Source organism: Haliotis asinina, chromosome 12 (assembly GCF_037392515.1).
Source record: "Haliotis asinina isolate JCU_RB_2024 chromosome 12, JCU_Hal_asi_v2, whole genome shotgun sequence".
Classification (NCBI taxonomy): Eukaryota; Metazoa; Mollusca; class Gastropoda; order Lepetellida; family Haliotidae; genus Haliotis; species Haliotis asinina.
Genome location: NC_090291.1, coordinates 34,951,382 through 34,969,739, shown reverse-complemented (window position 1 = coordinate 34,969,739; position 18,358 = coordinate 34,951,382). Strand labels below are relative to the sequence as shown.

General features: G+C 37.8%; 1 protein-coding gene across 4 annotated transcripts in view; it reads right to left on the bottom strand.

The window, feature by feature from the left end:
* The window catches only part of LOC137259061 (protein naked cuticle homolog 2-like), a 117,201-nt gene that overhangs the window by 37,023 nt on the left and 61,820 nt on the right, over nt 1-18,358 (bottom strand). The window contains exon 1 of one of the 4 annotated variants that reach the window (XM_067796774.1): nt 3,691-3,846. The exons of 2 other annotated variants lie outside the window; for them this stretch is intronic. In XM_067796774.1, the coding sequence (XP_067652875.1) occupies nt 3,691-3,727 (37 nt within the window). In that variant the 5' untranslated portion in view covers nt 3,728-3,846. Of the gene's footprint in view, nt 1-1,430; nt 1,498-3,690; nt 3,847-18,358 lie in introns of those variants that run through there. One more of the 4 variants, XM_067796775.1, reaches the window with a different exon arrangement.

The window sequence follows — 18,358 nt, the reverse complement described above, 5'->3', positions numbered from 1 at the left end:
ACAAAACCACATCATCATGTTCAGAGCAGCCTATGATAAGAGGTCAGAGCTGTCATAAACTAACTCTGATAAAAGCACTCTTGTTGGGAGGTGATGTTTAAACCTCTTTAAGTCATGGCCAATACAAAACACAGTTCATCAGATGCAGGTTTATGGGGTCATACGCTTACAACATGTTTAGTGGGGAGGCAGTGCAGGTGGTGCGGACAATACACATACATCAGTCTGGTAGCAGCATTGTAAACAGATGTATCATGTTGACAGCAACATAGTAAACAGTGTTATGTTAATAGCAACATAGTTAACAGATGTATCATGTTGACAGCAATATAGTAAATAGATGTGTCATGTTGACAGCAACATTGTAAACAAATGTCATGTTGACAGCAACATAGTAAACAGATGTATCACATTGACAGCAATGTGGTAAACAGTTTTATGCTGATAGCAACATATCAAAACAGATGCATCAAGTTGACAGTATATGACAGTGTTATGTTAATAACAACATTGTAAACAGAAGTATTATGTAGCCAGCAAAACAGAAAAAGGTCTTATGTTAATAGCAACATAGTAAACAGATGTATCATGTTGACAGCAACATAGTAAACAGATGCATCATGTTGACAGCAACATAGTAAACAGATGTATCCTGTTGACAGCAACATAGTAACAGATGCATCCTGTTGACAGCAACATAGTAAACAGATGCATCATGTTGACAGCAACATAGTAAACAACCATCAATAGCAATATAATTATGAAACAGACACATCTCATACTAACTGAAATATAATGGATATTCATGACAGTGGTGACTCCTGTACTACAACACAAACTTACGATAGTCGTAACTCCCATACCATCACAGGTCTACAACAGCAATAGCTCTCACTTCATAACACAAACTTATGATAGTCCTAACAGGCATCACAGATCTACAACAGCAATAGCTCTCACTCCATAATACACACTTACGATAGTTGCAACAGGCATCACAGATCTACAACAGCAATAGCTCTCACTTCATAATACACACTTACGATAGTTGCAACTGGCATCACAGATCTACAACAGCAACAGCTCTCACTCCATAATACACACTTACGAAAGTTGCAACAGGCATCATAGATCTACAACAGCAATAACTCTTGTAGTACACTAGCACAGATTCACAATAGTCGTAACTCCCGTACCATCAAAGACCTACAACAGCAATAAGTTCTGTACCACGACATATACCGATATTGCAGTAACTTCAGTATCACAATAGACTTACGATCATGTCAGCAATATGAACACATAGACTTTTTTGAAAGTCCTGACTCTACTATGACGCAAAGACCGTTCACGAAATTTGAAAGAAGCAACTGCAAGCTAACCCAACGACAGCTATTATCGTAGTCAAAGACAGTGACATCTCTACTCACTCGCTGTACCAGGACATTCGCAGCACAGTCGAAACAACCCACTCTTACACAACTACAAAGAGGATATGATTCATAGTTTCATTGTCAGACCAAGGCTGAACATCCCAAAACAGAACGCTGGAGCACTTCACTCTGACCAACGAGTCATACAGGAAGAACTATTTCAAATTGTGAAAGCACTACATTGTTCCGTGATGGACAAACTGGGATACATTGCACTGACTGATCTCACCACCATAACAATCCTAAATCTGTGTTATAAAGTGCAAGAGTTACGATCACTGTAGTTTGTTTCATCGTCTCTCAACCATACTATTTTCCCATCTGCTCAGCCCTTCCTGCAATCCTAAACGCCTAAATGAAGTAAGCCTAGAGTTTCTGAATTTCCCATCTCACTGGGCTCTTATATCTCTAAATATGTTATTTGTTACAATCAAAATTATATATATACAAAGACCAAGAATAGTCTACGATCAGGAGTACTATGATTACTTACACATACACTGTCAAGGCAATGGTAGAGTAAGGCTGGCCAGTCAGTGTTGGCATTATGAACAAATAGGTAATCTGTCAGGTCCTATATGGCTTACAACTATTCCTAATCTGTAAAAGTGTGAGGTACTGTATATGCCAATCTCGTAAATAAGTCGAGTCCTAACGTGACCCTTAAATCAGAATCAAAATTTTTATCAAAGTCCTTTGTCCTAAGTGCATGTGGTCATTAGGAAAAAACACATCTTACTCTGTCATAAAAACACTGTGATCAGTCACACTTCATAGAAATTCATTAGTGAGTGGGTGAGTGAGTATTTTTATGCTGCTTTTTGCAATATTCCTGCAATATCACAGCAGGGACATCACACATTGTACCCATGTGTGGAATTGAACCCTAGTCTTTGGCGTGACGAGTGAATGCTTTAAATACTAGGCTACCCCACTGCTCCCAAATGAACACCTGCTCCCTACCCCAATGCTCACAAGTGAAATAATGAAACAGTACCAACAAAACAACTATTAAAAATGCCAACAGAATTTTAAAATTAAAATAAAAAATACTACTCTGAGGATATACTCATAGATCATCTGCATGAAAACAATAAAATATTATGCATCGATCATCATGTGTCTGCTATGGAACAACTCTTCCGAATAAAATAAATAAATAAAATAAAATAACAAAGGAATGATCAATTGAATCTACATATAGCAATTCCATTAACATTTTGATTGGAAAGTTCAAACAAAAATTTCATACAAACATCAAAAGGACAACACAACCAGAACTATATCAACATGTTGGTACTGGAGTGAGTCAGTGTGTGAGACATAACGTCGAACTCATCGACCATCATAGCAAAGCATCTGTCACTTGCTCCAGTCACAGAACAATACTGGCTGCAGCAACAGATGCTACCATTACCCATCTACATCCCTCTATATTGATAATACCTCGTAACGCCCAAGTTGACAAAAATATTTTCCACACCACTTCAAAAATGTTCTGACATTACAGTTTCGAAATAATTATCTTCTTTTAATCAAACTGATTAAACAGATTGAGAAATTAGGTGAATTTAAACCAACTCAGAAAATCTGACTCTCCATGACAGCTTGAGTGATTACGTTCACCGAGATCCCCTATACACAAACAACATAATATATTTATATTGCAATACGTACAAAGATAACAGGTCTGCCGCACAGCCACAGAACTGATAAATGTATTCTTGTTCCTTTCCGCCATGAACATAATACCCGTTTATCTAACTTTGCTTTGATATAGAGAGGAAACAGATCAGATTGACTTACACTGTAAATGTTGTGTTAAGAGAAATTTCCATATCAATGAATGCATTGAAATGCCGATCTGCAATTCAAATTACATAATAAATACTCACATCCTTTCCATAAACAAAGAGAACAAACATGACAGTATTTCTTGCAAAAACGCCTCTATGACTGCAAAGTAAACTTGCACAATCTTCTGCATATTTCATCAACCTGCAGATAACATATTAAGGGCAGGTTGTAATACTAGATATGAAAGCAGTGAATATTTAGGAATGCTATACAAACCCTTGTCAATCATTAGTGGGTAATATTAAACACATGATAAACAAGAGCTGTCAGGGCGAGATACCAACACTATCCCTCCCACTGCAGGTCCTCAGTTGCTCTCATGAACCCCTGAGAACCGTTCAGATGTAACACCACGAGCATGAAGTAATATCACTAAATGATTATATAATTTCTTCCTTACTGTTACAGCGGTATAGTAGAGCCAGACATTCTGCCATACTCGTAGTGGAACCAGTACAGAATCGGCACAGCCAGATCAGGTCTATCTTCCTCTCAGAGTAACCCTCAGTCTTTCCTCCGTATCAACCAGCCTCCATGTACAGCCCTACCAATCCACACAGCTTACTTCACAAGTGTTCAATCGCGATATCCCTCCTTCCCACCCAGGCGCGACTGTAGTTCAACATGGCTGACAGCTGAACCATTTAGAAGTGAATGGAAGTTCCATTAGGACATAGATTGTATCAGATGAATGGTCACATGAACGATTATCGTAAAGACGAGCATGCACACATCCTTGGCCAGTGTTGGAGGCAAAATAGCTGTATTTCACTGAGTGATCCAGGTTATATAGCCATATTGGCTCACCCCCTCCATGGCAATAACATTTAATGGAGCTGTCAAAATTTAAAATTCAATCAATGTCAACGTGTTTGGGTTCATCAGCCTGGTTCCGCCTAGCATGGTATCCCCCTCAAGTCTTTGAGTAATATGATGCCAGCGCTACCAAAACACTCAACACCGTTTCTGCACTTCTCTTGTCCGTCCAAAGGCTACACTTCAGTGCTTTCCACCATTCTCCTAACTGCCTTTCATAATTTTATACACAGGTTTATCAATAATTCAAATGCATTTGCTTAATTTTTTCATTGTGTTCTCCTTCAGTCTGTGAGACATCACTTAAAACAGAATTTACACAAGTTCATAGGCTGATTACCGTGGGAATTCTAACCTGAATAAGTTTTAGTCTTAAGTGAAAAATGAAGATGTGTCATTAGTCAAGTCCTGACGATCGACATCAATAATAAATCTCTGCTTCAGAACACACTCTGAAATCCATATCTCAAGAAAACAAATTCATTCTGCCTGTTCTTTCTACTCATCAGTGTCAGTCAGTGTTCATGATAAATTATTCCCATGAAAGGAATTACACTGCATGACTCTTTCTATACACACAAAATTTCACATAACACTACATATATAAAAAAAAAACCCTTGTATTTTAAGAATTGTTTACACACTTGATACTTCTAATTTGTAATAACATGCAACACACTGTTGCCTATTAATGAGAACTGATTATTAGATTTGCATAAATTCCATCAAAGGTCACGCTGACCTTGAGTCATTAGCCATCGGAGACAAAATTTGTTCCATGTAATGGTTCAGTATAGATTTTATGTACACCTAGTTGTCTTGTTATCTGAAATAACATGGTCTCAGTGCTGACAATTATGACGTTCAATACTTGTCAATGAAGCCTAGAAACCACTTCAGTCCCCTCGGCCTCTCCTAGCGCGACTGTTGTAGGTATCGACGTTGTCGCTGATGTTGCAGTTGTTCCAGCCGCAATACAAATACTGCATTGTGATCAATACCAGTGAGTTACAGTACAAAGCTTACAATGTAACTTCCTAAGGTTTATTCCTGCTATTTACAAACCATCTTGACAATGTGGCTATGTCTTGTCATAATTATGTCTTAAGGAAATAAAGCCGGAAACAGATTGATAAAGATACATTTTTTATATAAATATGCAGGTGGTCAGGGAAATGGGGTGAATGTTTCCTCATCATTTCACTCATCCTCTTTGTAGTTGCTGAATCATTCTTGAAGCCCCTCACAAAAATATGAGGTGAATGAGTGAATAACGTTTTACGCCGCTTTTAACAATATTCCAGCAACATCACAGTGGGGGACACCAGGAATGGGCTTCACACCTTGTACCCATGTGGGGACTCAAACCCGGGTCTTTGGCATGATGAGTGAACGCTTTAACCACAAGGCTATACCAATTCCCTCCAAACAGGTGGCAAGACAGCTAAATAATTCAGGTTGTTTACGGTTATGTTCCACATTCAACAGTCTTGCTTGTCATCTGCTGTTCAAATATGGGCCAAGTATTTTTTCTAAACTTGATTTACGAATCAAGTGACTCTCAAAAATTGAAATGAGAAAGATACACATCAAAAGCATGTTGTTTCTTTTGCATTCCACAATCATAAATAAAAAAATTTGATTTGTCCTGTGCGTAGCCCATACAATAAAATTGTGAGATTTAAAAGGGCATGCTCTGACATCACAAATAAAAGGGAGATAACTCCATGGAGTGGGGGCATACCACCAGGAAAACTATGACTATAGGATAGTTTTTGATTGTCATTTCTCTGTATGTATCTGTGGTAACCACAGGAATAATCTAGTGGGAATGTTTACCCCTATAATTATCTGATTTGACATTGTATCATATACACAAGATCAAAAGTCTGAAAAGCCATCATTTCAACATTCACTTCACTGTCCAGTACATGTGATGACACATTACAAATACAACAAAAGATAAAGGCAGTTTTAAATTGTATGTACTCCCAGGTACCTTCTGTTTCACTCAATGTTTCTTATGAACAATAGAAGAGCTGACATATAAGAATAAGGCAGTTTGATGGCCAGGTAGTTGAAGCATTGACTCTTCATGCCTAAGACGTGGGTTTGATTCCCTACGTGTGTATTATTGGTCCATATCTATTGTCCCTCAGCCAGAGTGTGTCTGGGACATTGCTACAAGAAATGTGAAACGATACTCAATGACTTGATACTCGGCCCTTGTTTATTTAAATTTGATAGTTCATACCAAGGCCACTTACATAAATACTGAACAGAAGTTTTCAAAATACAAAAATCTCAAAAAAGGTGTTCATGTTTATATCTTCTATTTTAAAACGTGACAAAAAGCCAGAGTTGCATCTCTTTTGCTGGTCAATATTTTTACCCTGCATCATGAATTTTAACATTCATGCTTCACATGTGTGTTCATGAGGTCAGTGATACAATATGAAACCTTTAACCCTACAGACATTTGGAATCACAAAAGGGTTTCTTCTTTCTCCTCAAAACAAAATACCAAACCATTTTCATCAGTGCCACCACAATAGCAACTTGACAGCGAGCACTCCTATCTGGGGGAGCACAAGTCCTCTTGGTTTTGACAGGAACTTCTGCTCCTTATTCACTCAATGTTGGAACAAAAAGAAACTTCAAATTGGAAGAGCAACAATAACTCATCTCAAGAGAGTTACATACCTTAGAAGCCGGTGGATGGTGTGACAGTATCGCGTGCACATATAACCCCAAAGATGACCATTTACCTTCGACTTGACCTTCATAATGTATCAAAGAAGAACAAACAAAGAAGAAGTCTTGTCCCTGAAGGTGTCAGGGAGAATCCGACTTTGGTCTCCATTGCCCTCTAGGCCTCTGAGAACAGAAGACATCTTAACATGGTCACAACTGGCAGAAAGATTCTAATTGGGTTTGTTTTTTGTGTTCACCTTCAATAGGGACCTTAAGGAGTTGATCAGGAAGTGGTTATTGGAGCAACGTTAAGGCCAGCTCTAGGGTACAGGAGGGGATACAGGAGGAGGTACAGGAGGGGTTGTGCAAGTTGTGTGTGCGTGTGTGTGTGTGTGGGGGGGGGGGCCTTGTTTCTGGTTGGACATGAGGCTAACAGCCTTGAGGGCTAACAGCATGTCTTGGGGCAGTATATCTGGGGTCACCACAGTGTATGTTATGTCAAACACCAAAATTAAAACATGTTAAAACTTCCCCTAAGTAAATGTAGTTTAAGTCGTACTGGGTATGAAAGCTTTTACCATAAGAATACCCCACCGCTTCACTGTTGAAAGACTGTGTTTTATTTTGCATTGATTTTAACCAGTTTCAGCGGTTCATCTGTGGGCACAACAAGAATGGGTATCCCACGTTTATTAGTAAGAGATAAGAACTGTGTTTAAAATTAGGAGTGAGTGAATAAGGTTTCACACAGCTTTCATACCGTAGACTGAAAAATACTCCAGGTTAGAGAGTCAGGTGAGAAATGTCTCTTGTGTTGGTGTAGATATTCACAACAGGTACGAACCAAAGTTAGAGAATGAGTGAGTTTGGTTTTATGGAACTTTAAGCAATATTCCAGCAATATCTTGGCAGGTTGACACTAGAAATAGGTTTGACACACTGTGCCTATTTGGGGAATTGAACCCAGGTTAACAAGTGAACACTTTAACCGCTTAGCTGCTTTGCTGCATCTGAAAAATTTGGGAGTGATTACAGACTGTATAGCATTTGAATCTTCAGACCTAAATATCAAAGTGGAGAGAACTACGGATATACAACTTCTTTAATACAATAAAACTTGGCTATTAACTTTTGACGGCTTGGGAAGAACACCTCGACTTTTATGCTTAATTGTGAACGCTGCAACTGCAGAAAAGAGGACCGATAATGCAGTGCCTGTCCTAACAAAGAGTATGCATTGCACATAACACAGCTTGATCACATATTAAATATGTGGACATAAATCATGTCACTGAGAGACCACACAGAGACCAAGAACTAGCTGCTTCCAGAATATCACACATTGGAACATACATAGAAACAGAATTCACTTTACATTCAAAGCCCACACAAAGTTTCAGAATGTGCACATTAAACAGCCTAGTATTATAAAAATAAAACCTGGCCAATAGTTTGCGAGTGTCTATAACTTAAGTCCTGTCATGAACCAAGATGAGTCTACCATGAGATGAATACCGTCACTAGAAATAGCAGCACTCCTGCTGGAGGCCCATAATTAGGGCTTCAACGACACCAAATTATGGCAATTTAGATGCTGGCTGACAATATGACCACACAAACTAAATTACAGTGACTGGTGTCCAGCTGCACTGAACGCTGCACAAGTTCTTTCTGTCCCAAAACCTCTGGAACACATCGACTACTTCAGTAAATGAGGGGATAATTATAGTCTACAATGGTGTCAACAATCACATTATGCCCAAGCAACAATGGTGTGACACTTCTCAGTTCTCAGTTTTGTGACTACGCGACAATACTCCATACAAAAACTGAAAATTCCCATCCATGATTTGTTTTTAAGTTTCAGACTTCCATGTATAAAATGCTCACATAATTGGGACTTACATACAAACACTCTCTACTTTCAACCTGATATCTACATCCCTTTACTAATTGTAGCAAAATAAACAAATGGAACATGAGAATTCAAACTACAAACATAGTCCTCTTCAGAGCACTTATCATAACTGATTTAACTGATAAACTTCTCAAGTTTCTTTTCAAGAATCTAGTATATCAAAATGGCTGCCACTTAGTCCCATTAGACTAAATACTGCTTGGGCACAACTGGTTACAATGCAGTTAGCTGCCTGTCTGGTCCTGGGTAATTATCTATACATTGGCCATGGCTCACCTCTCCTGTGTATATTTGTTCTAACTCGAGACAGAGTCGCTGCCCTCATTACACTCTTTTCATTAGAAGGATGGAAACTCTCATTCTTCGGGTGGCACTGTCGACTCTTAGTTCAAAGGATACAGCTTGGAGCAGTCCCTTTGCAGATCCTGAATGAAAGCACTGTGTGTGCACTCCGTCAAAGTTAGAGACTTCAAAGCCAGTTGGATGTAAACGTGTTTCTATGAACATTAGTACCTTTATTGCTTGTAATGTGATTCTCAGGAGCAGACATACACTTTTCTCCAATTATAGTGAATAAATGCACGTATCTTATGGGGAGCTGATCTGTTTAATGTCCCATCACCCAAGGCAGAAAACTACCAATGACAAAAACCACTGGCCATAGGATACTTCATGAGGAACACATATTGTAGGTGGCAATTTATCTTGCCTGTAAACAATAATAAAAATACAGTTCCCTTGGGAACCATAATAACTGGGTATTGTTGATTGTAACCCTCAGAAACAATCTGCAATGAATTCTGAATTTCAAATGAATTTTACAAAACTTTCAACTGATGCTAATGTCAGGCATGACTAAAGCATGGTAATATATGGCAGCCCACAATAATGGTTCAAATGGAATAGTCCTGTGAGTGAGTGAGTGAATTAGGTTTTACACCACTGTCATCAACACTCTGGTCTTCTGGAGACACCAGAAACGGCTTAACACATTTTATGTATCCAGGGGATTTGAACCAGATCTTCAGTGATCTTCAAATGCTTAACCAAATGGCTACCTAAGTGCCCCAGTTTTACAATGAAACGGACAAGAGATCAAACATACACCTCTGTCTTGGCACATAGATTAGCTGTCAGTCTTTTCAGAACGAATGACAAAAATTCATTTTGAAAATCCTTTTCTTGCTTCATCAGTAGTATGTTTTGAACGAACTAAGATTATTATTACATTTCATAACATATGCTTAAGATGATTTAAAAAGTGGTTTGCTTGTTTATAATAGCTGTAGACATTATTCAAATATTATTATCAAATAATTTGAAGAATTCTTTGTACAGCCTCATATCTCTGCCTATGGGAGTGCAAGAATTACCATCTGCATTCCTCCAGCCTCCGGCCACACATCTGACACTACGCAGCCAATGTGGTTTACGCAAACCCTCTAGTACTGCAACATTTTTCATGTGATAACAACAAATATATTAAGTCAATTGTGTGTTTATACAGGGGATTAGGTTTACAACAAATCAGAAATAAACATAAACAAGGCATTTTCTGAAAGGACAAACTCAAGTACATCCATTTGTTGTCCATATGTGACTCGCATGTTCCGTGCAGAAAATATTAGCTCATGAAAAAACACAGAATATATTGTTTGAAAATAGAGGGTTCCTGAGCAAGGAACAAATATCATATTAACAGTGAACTACTTCCCTTGGCTTCTTTTTTCACACAATATTTCTACAGCCCAAGACCAAACACCATCTGGGTTGAAGGTCAATATACAGATAGCACCTGGCTAGAACACAACCTTTCTTTCAATGCCGAAGAAGCAGGGATGTGAGCAGGGAAGCAGTACTAGTGAGACATTATCAATCCTTTTTGAATTTATCTTTGAAAAATCATGGCATAGAATTTCAGGAATTGGGAATCAGATCTAAGTCTTCATCAAGACTAGATTATGATTTGACCACTCAACATCCATTTTTATTTTAGCCAGTGAAAATATCACTGAAATTAAAAGATAGTTATACATTTTAGTTAACCCAGGATGTGTGCTGTGATTTAGCTAGTGCACCTCAGGGTGTGCTGTCTGATGAAATTGGTGTAATCTATGCACCTCAGGTTGTTGAGGATAATGTGTATACATGATGTGTAGTCTGATGTGGCTATGTACTTCAGGGTGTGCATGATGTGGCCTATACACCTCATGATGTGCAGGATGTGGCCTATATACCTCAGGGTGTGCATGATGTGGCCTATACACCTCAGGGTGTGCATGATGTGGCCTATACACCTCAGGGTGTGCATGATGTGTGTGTGTGATGTAGCTGGTGAACCTCATGGTGTGCATGATGTGTGAGCATGATGTGTGTGTGTGTGTGTGATGTAGCTGGTGAACCTCAGGGTGTGCATGATGTGTGAGCATGATGTGCGTGCGTGATGTAGCTGGTGAACCTCATGGTGTGCATGATGTAGCTGGTGAACCTCATGGTGTGCATGATGTGTGAGCATGATCTGTGTGCGTGATGTAGCTGGTGAACCTCAGGGTGTGCATGATGTAGATGATGGACCTCAGGACGTCTGTGACAGCTGGAGCTACTGCCAATAATATATTCCCATGTTGAGCTGTGACCCACTGAGTGCTAGCACCAGTGTTACTTCTCCCCACCAGTAAATATTTCACTAATTGATTCTCAGTGAACAATCACAAAAGAATGCTGCACATAATATCCATTTTTCAGTATAATTAGAAGCAGGCGAGATGGTTACTGGTTCAGACTTCAGACACAAAGATGACAAAACAACCATAACCATATGTATTTTAGCTATTATGTGTCATTATCTCTCGTCAAGGGTAGACGATCCTCCCCCTCAATTATGACTCTTCTTCCCCGGAGGTATGATTGTTGGCCCACAAACACAAGTCAAGCTAGACATAACACTGAATACCTTGATTCTGCAGTTAATGCTCTGTTAATATTCCTCATAACTGTTTTCCTTTCAAGCCTGAATGGCGCAGCCTATAGGTGCATTGTACGGACCAGTCCATCCTGGTTTAACCACTGTCTACACTCAAACAAGAGCACTCACATCTAATCACAATGTTCCAGACAGGATGAAAGGGTTGTCAGATGCAAAAAATACATGTTATGATAAAGGTGAATAGCATATATTGTAAATGGTTTATCACTTCAGCAATGGGTATTAGTAGTGAATAATAAATCAAGATGAATTGCAGCTAGGATCTAACGAAAACATGTTTTAACATTACAAGTTATAAAGTATCATAGGTGAGCTATGTTCGTGTCCATTCAAAGTATGAATTTGGAAATGGGTGTAAAAGTGAGGTATTGGCACAATACAGCTGCCATTGATATTCAGACATCATGTGATCCTAAAACCAGCTTCATAAAATAGCGATGGAGCTACTTGATTCACACCTGCAAAAACAATTACTTTCAAGAGCATATACACATTTCATCTCTCATACAGACCCTGAAACAAACATATCCAGTACACAACATGAATGTCAACAACCGTCTACATTAATGCAGTTTTGTTTATATTTTCATTACCTCAGGACAAACGTTAAAAAGTCTCTTGGCTCCCTTATAACATATTTCAATATGAGAATCAATAGGATTATTTAATTTTTTAATCCTGTCAATGCTACTGTCGAACCCATTCGAAAGGAGTGCAGGATAATGACATCTCCAAATAAAACTTGCAACAATTATTCAAACAGTCAGATTTACGTGTCATATGAATTATGTATGGAATGTACTAATCCTCAGCTTTATAAATATATAACCTTCAATACGTTTATATACCTTAAAACGCCAGCAAATTAAAAATATGATTGCCAAATTCTTTGGCATGCAGTCGAAAATAACTGCCATTGTTGACTTCAAGCACACCACGTGGAGTTGGTCTTGTAATTAACCTCTGTATGTTTGAAACTATCTGTATATTTTTTTATAATAATGTTTATTTTTCTCTCTAGTATTAATAAGCCGTATAATTTTTCAGTTGTTCCTTATGTAATGACACACCGACTGTTTGAAATTGAACTCCCCTCTTATCAACGTCTTATGCTGAAATTAATTCAGCAGGCTAAAGGTTGAGTGGCATTTGGAAGCCAGTATGATGAAGAGGAATTCTCTTCATCAATTAAAAACCTTTTTATTGCAAAAGAAGTGATCTATCCATAAAAAGAGGTCCTCTTCAGATTATTTCACATCTGATATCCTTATAATTTTTTTACATTTCAGAGGCTAGATCTAAAACTAATGCCACTTATAACAAAGTGAATAAAAACCTGAATTTGTCTAAAGTTTAACAAATAGCATAAACTTTGAAGTAAATAACCTTCAAAATGCTGTCGGTAATCCTTTTCTTGATTCTGCCACTTTCAGAAACAATAGTCAACCTGCTAATTTCCATTCTTGCCAAATTAGCCTCAATATCATAACTTATTCATATCACATTCCCCATCTACAGACGTAAGGCCAGTCTATTTTTGTGGTTCCGGAATGTGTTTGGCTTGGAGGAACCTCCATCAGACCAGCTGAGGTAGCAGACATTGGGGTTTATCACAATTATGCAGCTGTTTCCAGAATGTCTTCCTAAACTGATCTCCCATTTACCAAGTTTCTTATAGTCATAGTTGTCTACCCTTATCAGAGTTATCTCCCTTTGTTTCTTTCCCATGGTGCCAGATACAAATAACCCCTGCCATTTTCAACTCTTTTATCAGGATTTATTTCCTCTACAATGATTTTTTTTTCAGCTTTGTTGCCTTCACACATCAACTACAGCCGTTCAGTAACATCATAAAGTGGCTATGTTTAGCTTTACTATCTCTCAAATAGATGCTCATCTACCATTGTGCACTGGGGTGGAATAACACTTCCCGTGCGCCTTCAGAACTGTTACACCATCACAATAAAAAGGATGCTGACTATTATTACACTGCAAGCAATATCCACCCAGTTCCTGTAAAACTATCCTTGAAGACACAGAAATTTTGAACCAAGGTTGTCTGAATACGATTTCATGAAAAATCTGGTTTTGTGTTCAATGAACTGTCGATGTTGAAAAATCTGAGAATGTTAGCATGCTCAACTTCAGCAAGAAATACCTACAATCTCAGAGCTAAGGATCTGAGTATGAGTATGAGCTGGGGTAGGCAAACATGGGTCATGTTTGAAAAATAACCCGTCCCGGGTGGTCGGGCAAGCAAGCATTTCAAACGCTAACTCAACCCAGTTTCTGATACAAGAGTATGTATAAAGTACTTGGGATCATGTTCTTTTACCTGTCTAATCTGTTGTACATGCATGGGTTTAATGCAGAGACATAACTATGCTATTCTAATCCTGAAGATTCACCAGGTCCTGATAAAACTAATGCACACAATTCTCAATAACAATACCATTGGTCTGTCTATTCCCTGTTCTATTCTTTTTACTAAAAATATCATGATTGGTGACAAAATTCACAAAGCTAGTCACACATACTGCAGAGTTTTTATGTAATTTCACTTACATTTAACACATCTCAATCTGTGGCAGGTGAAAACCACAGCTCCACACACTGATGATTCTGTTAGCACCTCCTCGAGGGTGTAAGGAGCTGCATTCACATGGCTAGAACATGTGGTCGGACATACCTCCATCTGTGCCCCATATTGAGCAGCCATGACACGTTCAACACGAGTAATTAATCTTAATGTAACAAGAATGCAAAATGTTTAGACCTTCAAGAAGCTAACGAAATCTGGCATGTAAGTAATCTGTCTTTCAAATATTTCATTTTTTCTCTTCATTTGACACTTTGATAATAACAAAAATTAACAAAAAATGGAATAAAAAACTTGTGTAAATACTGAAAACATCATTGTTTGACGTTTCCTCAGTAATCAAAGTCTCCACTTTGCTACCATTCAAGATAATGCCAATATTATCGTTTTTAATCATTACACCACTGTGTTAAATCAGCAATGCACTGGTTCTACCCAAAACAGAATCCAAACATACCTTAATGCTCAAGAATTTTCTCCAAGAAGCTTAGAAGAGGAACCGATAAAGGAGTAGAAGCCATAACTAACCCTGGCACGTACATGTTGTATCTTTAATCAGGGCTCAACTCTCCCACTGACTAGCCCCAACCATGGATATGTAAACACAAGTGACAGATAACTGACATAGGTATTTATTTGTGTATCTAACAATGAAAAACTTCCAAAGAGGTGTTGCAGCAGATGGCTCTGCTGACTTGATATCGTCCCTGCCGTTCCTCCAAATATACACATTTTGACAGCTACAAGTAAACAAACATTCAGTGATGATTATAAATGCATTAAACCCATGCTTATCTGTGTAACAGAGGTCTCAAAATGCATGGTGATGTATGAGAGCACTGATACATGAGTTTGGTAACATTTACAAATCACTTTGTAACCCATGGAAAGCATCCTGCGTAGGGACGCTGAAAACCGATAGCGACACTCCCATCCTGAGACTAATTTATGGCGCTGCACACAGACCAGAAGTGCAACCTTTATCTGCTTAATGATATATCATTTCGTGCTTTTTTCAACACGTAAATTATCTTCAACATTATTCAGTAAGGAAGGAACTTGGATTAAGGCACATTTATAGTTGATTTGATACCTAAGAATGTAGTCTGAAACCTTGAACGACTGACATGCACACTTGCAAATAAAGGTCACCGTTTTGAAATGTTTACTTAATATCATGAACTTGAGTAGCAGCCATGATACCTCTAGATCGGCAGTCATGATGACAGAGTCTGGGCGAGAAATGCCATTTCAATGACCTAAACCCAAAATGTATTAGTGATCCTCCTGCGAAAAGCTGATAAACAGAGAAATCTTGTTAATACAGACATGAGTAGGGTGGAAATACTACCTCGTTGACAATCTTGTTGTGCACAAATATTCAGATAAATATTACCAATTAGACATAAAAACTAAAACAAAAAATTTCAGCCCAATCTAATACTTCCCTAGATATATTTTTTGATAAAGTTGGATGAAAATATATAATGTTATTCTTGTGAACTTTCCAATGATTTGGTAACAATTTGTTTATTCCTGATGACTTTACTCGGCCTGTTCCATACAGGCAAACAAAATTCATCTGTAATGCCAAGGACAAATGATAAAAAGGTTTCAATAACTTTCCTCAACCTAACAACAACACATATTAAGAAAATTGAGAAATTTCTTCAAATATGTTGCCAACAGAGCCCTGGAATATCAATACTGTCAAAGGAAGATAAACCATATTTCATTCTGTCCATTTATAAAAATGACAACAAAAGTCTCTTAGCATTTATTTGATCAAGGCGCGTTCCATTGGTAGTGATAATCGGTATTGGTAACAGCAACTGATTGGACCAAACATTACAAACACAATCTAAATCACCATCTCGGACCAAATATCATATTACATATTTCAAAGGTGGTGGATTTGTCTAATGGAGCTCTGCTTTTATCACAAGTGTCAGCGAGCATCATGTTACCATGACAATCAATTCTTATAATACACAGTCAATGTGAGCTCTGTTTCAGATAGGGGGATGTCATATAACAACACGTATTCCCTTTGAACAACAGAGTTTCTCAACAATATTAGTTACATTTCATACATTCAGATTAAAAAATGCTTTGATAACAACTGAAAAAAGAGACTGATTGAAGAAATTAATGGTGTGCAGACTCGCATTAATAACACGTTTGTAATGTGTATCATAGATTCATCTACGTATATTGATGGGTACACAATGGACATATCATAACGGAATCTTCAAATTTCAAACTTTTAAACAGAATTATGGTGTATACTCGTGTTTCATACTTCACAGGGAACTATATCACAGATTCATCTACGTATATTGATGGGTACACAATCGACATATCATAACGGAACGTTCAAATTTCAAACTTTTAAACAGAATTATGGTGTATACTCATGGTCCATACATGGAACTATAAGTAAGAAAATCTTGAGGGTTCTTTCTATTTTACTTATTCGATAATCTTTTGCCCATAATATGAAATTCTGTTCCCCTATGTCATGTTTTTGGGGGGTTTTTTTGTTTATTGTCTACTCAGCACTACTCAAAATATTTTATAGTTTTCTGTAAATAAACAAGTTTTGGCCAGACAATTTAGTGATTACATCATTACCATTGTTTAAAACAAACGGGATACGATAACTTGTATTACGATCTACACAGAGGGTTTTGTCATATTGACAACCAACCAAGAAGATATGTGAGACAAACTAGTACACTGACCACTGTGCTATCCCCCAACACCTTGAAGAAACAACCAAACAAATCCCTGTGTTGGCAAAGAAAAGCAGCAAGATCCAAACAGCACTGATGCCGGTAAACTCTGTCTTCTGATAAAGCACTCATGCCCCACTTAAAACATATCAATTCACACATGAATAGTGGATTAGGTCTATTCCTGACTGACAATTAGCTCAGTTCCCTTGCAGGATGAAATCACCATACTGGCAAAAACACAGGATGTTTCAAATGACACTTACTGTATATCAGACAAAACCATGCAACATCATAAAGTGTTATTTCAGCCTGTGGACATGGGATAGCCCCTACATACTAGAGGAGTTTAAGTGCTCCCAGTTTTTCCATCAAGGGGTCTCATTACGCTCACGAAAGCTTTTGCCACAGAAAAATTATCCTCTAATTTGAAATGGAAAACAATGATAACTGCTTTAGCCTTAGTCTTCTGCCAAACGGAGTGGAAAGTATTGACAGTTGAAGCTGCAGTCACTAAAATGGCATCAAAGTAATTTTTGATGGATACGAAAAAAAAACCTGCCAATGATAAAAGCAATTTTTGTTGACAGATGTTGGACAAAATTTGTGGGGAAGCCAAAAAAATACATTCAAACAATTTCCTTTTTACACATTGACTGAATTCAATTGCTTTTTGGATGGTGTATAGAGTGATGGTGTTTTTGATCACTTAAATTGTTTGCAATTTTTTAGCGGTTTCATGGCAACTTGACGAATAATCAAAATTGGAACAAGTTAAAATTTCACATTGTCCATCAAAAGCTTTCAAGCAACAGACACAATGAAAGTTCAAAGAACTACTTTTGGAGGGATGATTGAATTTCTAATCTTTTAAATGAAAGCATTTGAAAGTATATTGATATTTGAACTTGTCTTTTAGATCATCCAAAATGAAAATTCATTAACAACACAGATGTATTCTTGTAGAAAATATGCTTCTGCACCTGTAACCACCAAACAGAAGGCAGTTTGTACCTGTAGTAGCAGAAGACAGTGTGTATAGTTGATAACGCTATTACTGCTGAATCAGCCAATCAGCAGCCAGTTTATGTTGGTAGTAAAGACTATTACAGCTGCACCAGCCAATCACCATTCAGTTTGTTTTGGTAGTATGGTACTTAAGTATACAGTTCTTTCAAAAGTTCTATGAGGAGAAACATAGAAATATGTCACCCACATCTCTGTCTTGTGTGGCAAAAATAGACAGAACCCCCTGACACTCAGATCCCACCAGCGAATAGTGAGTGAGTTTAGTTTTACGACACTTTTAATATTCCAGCA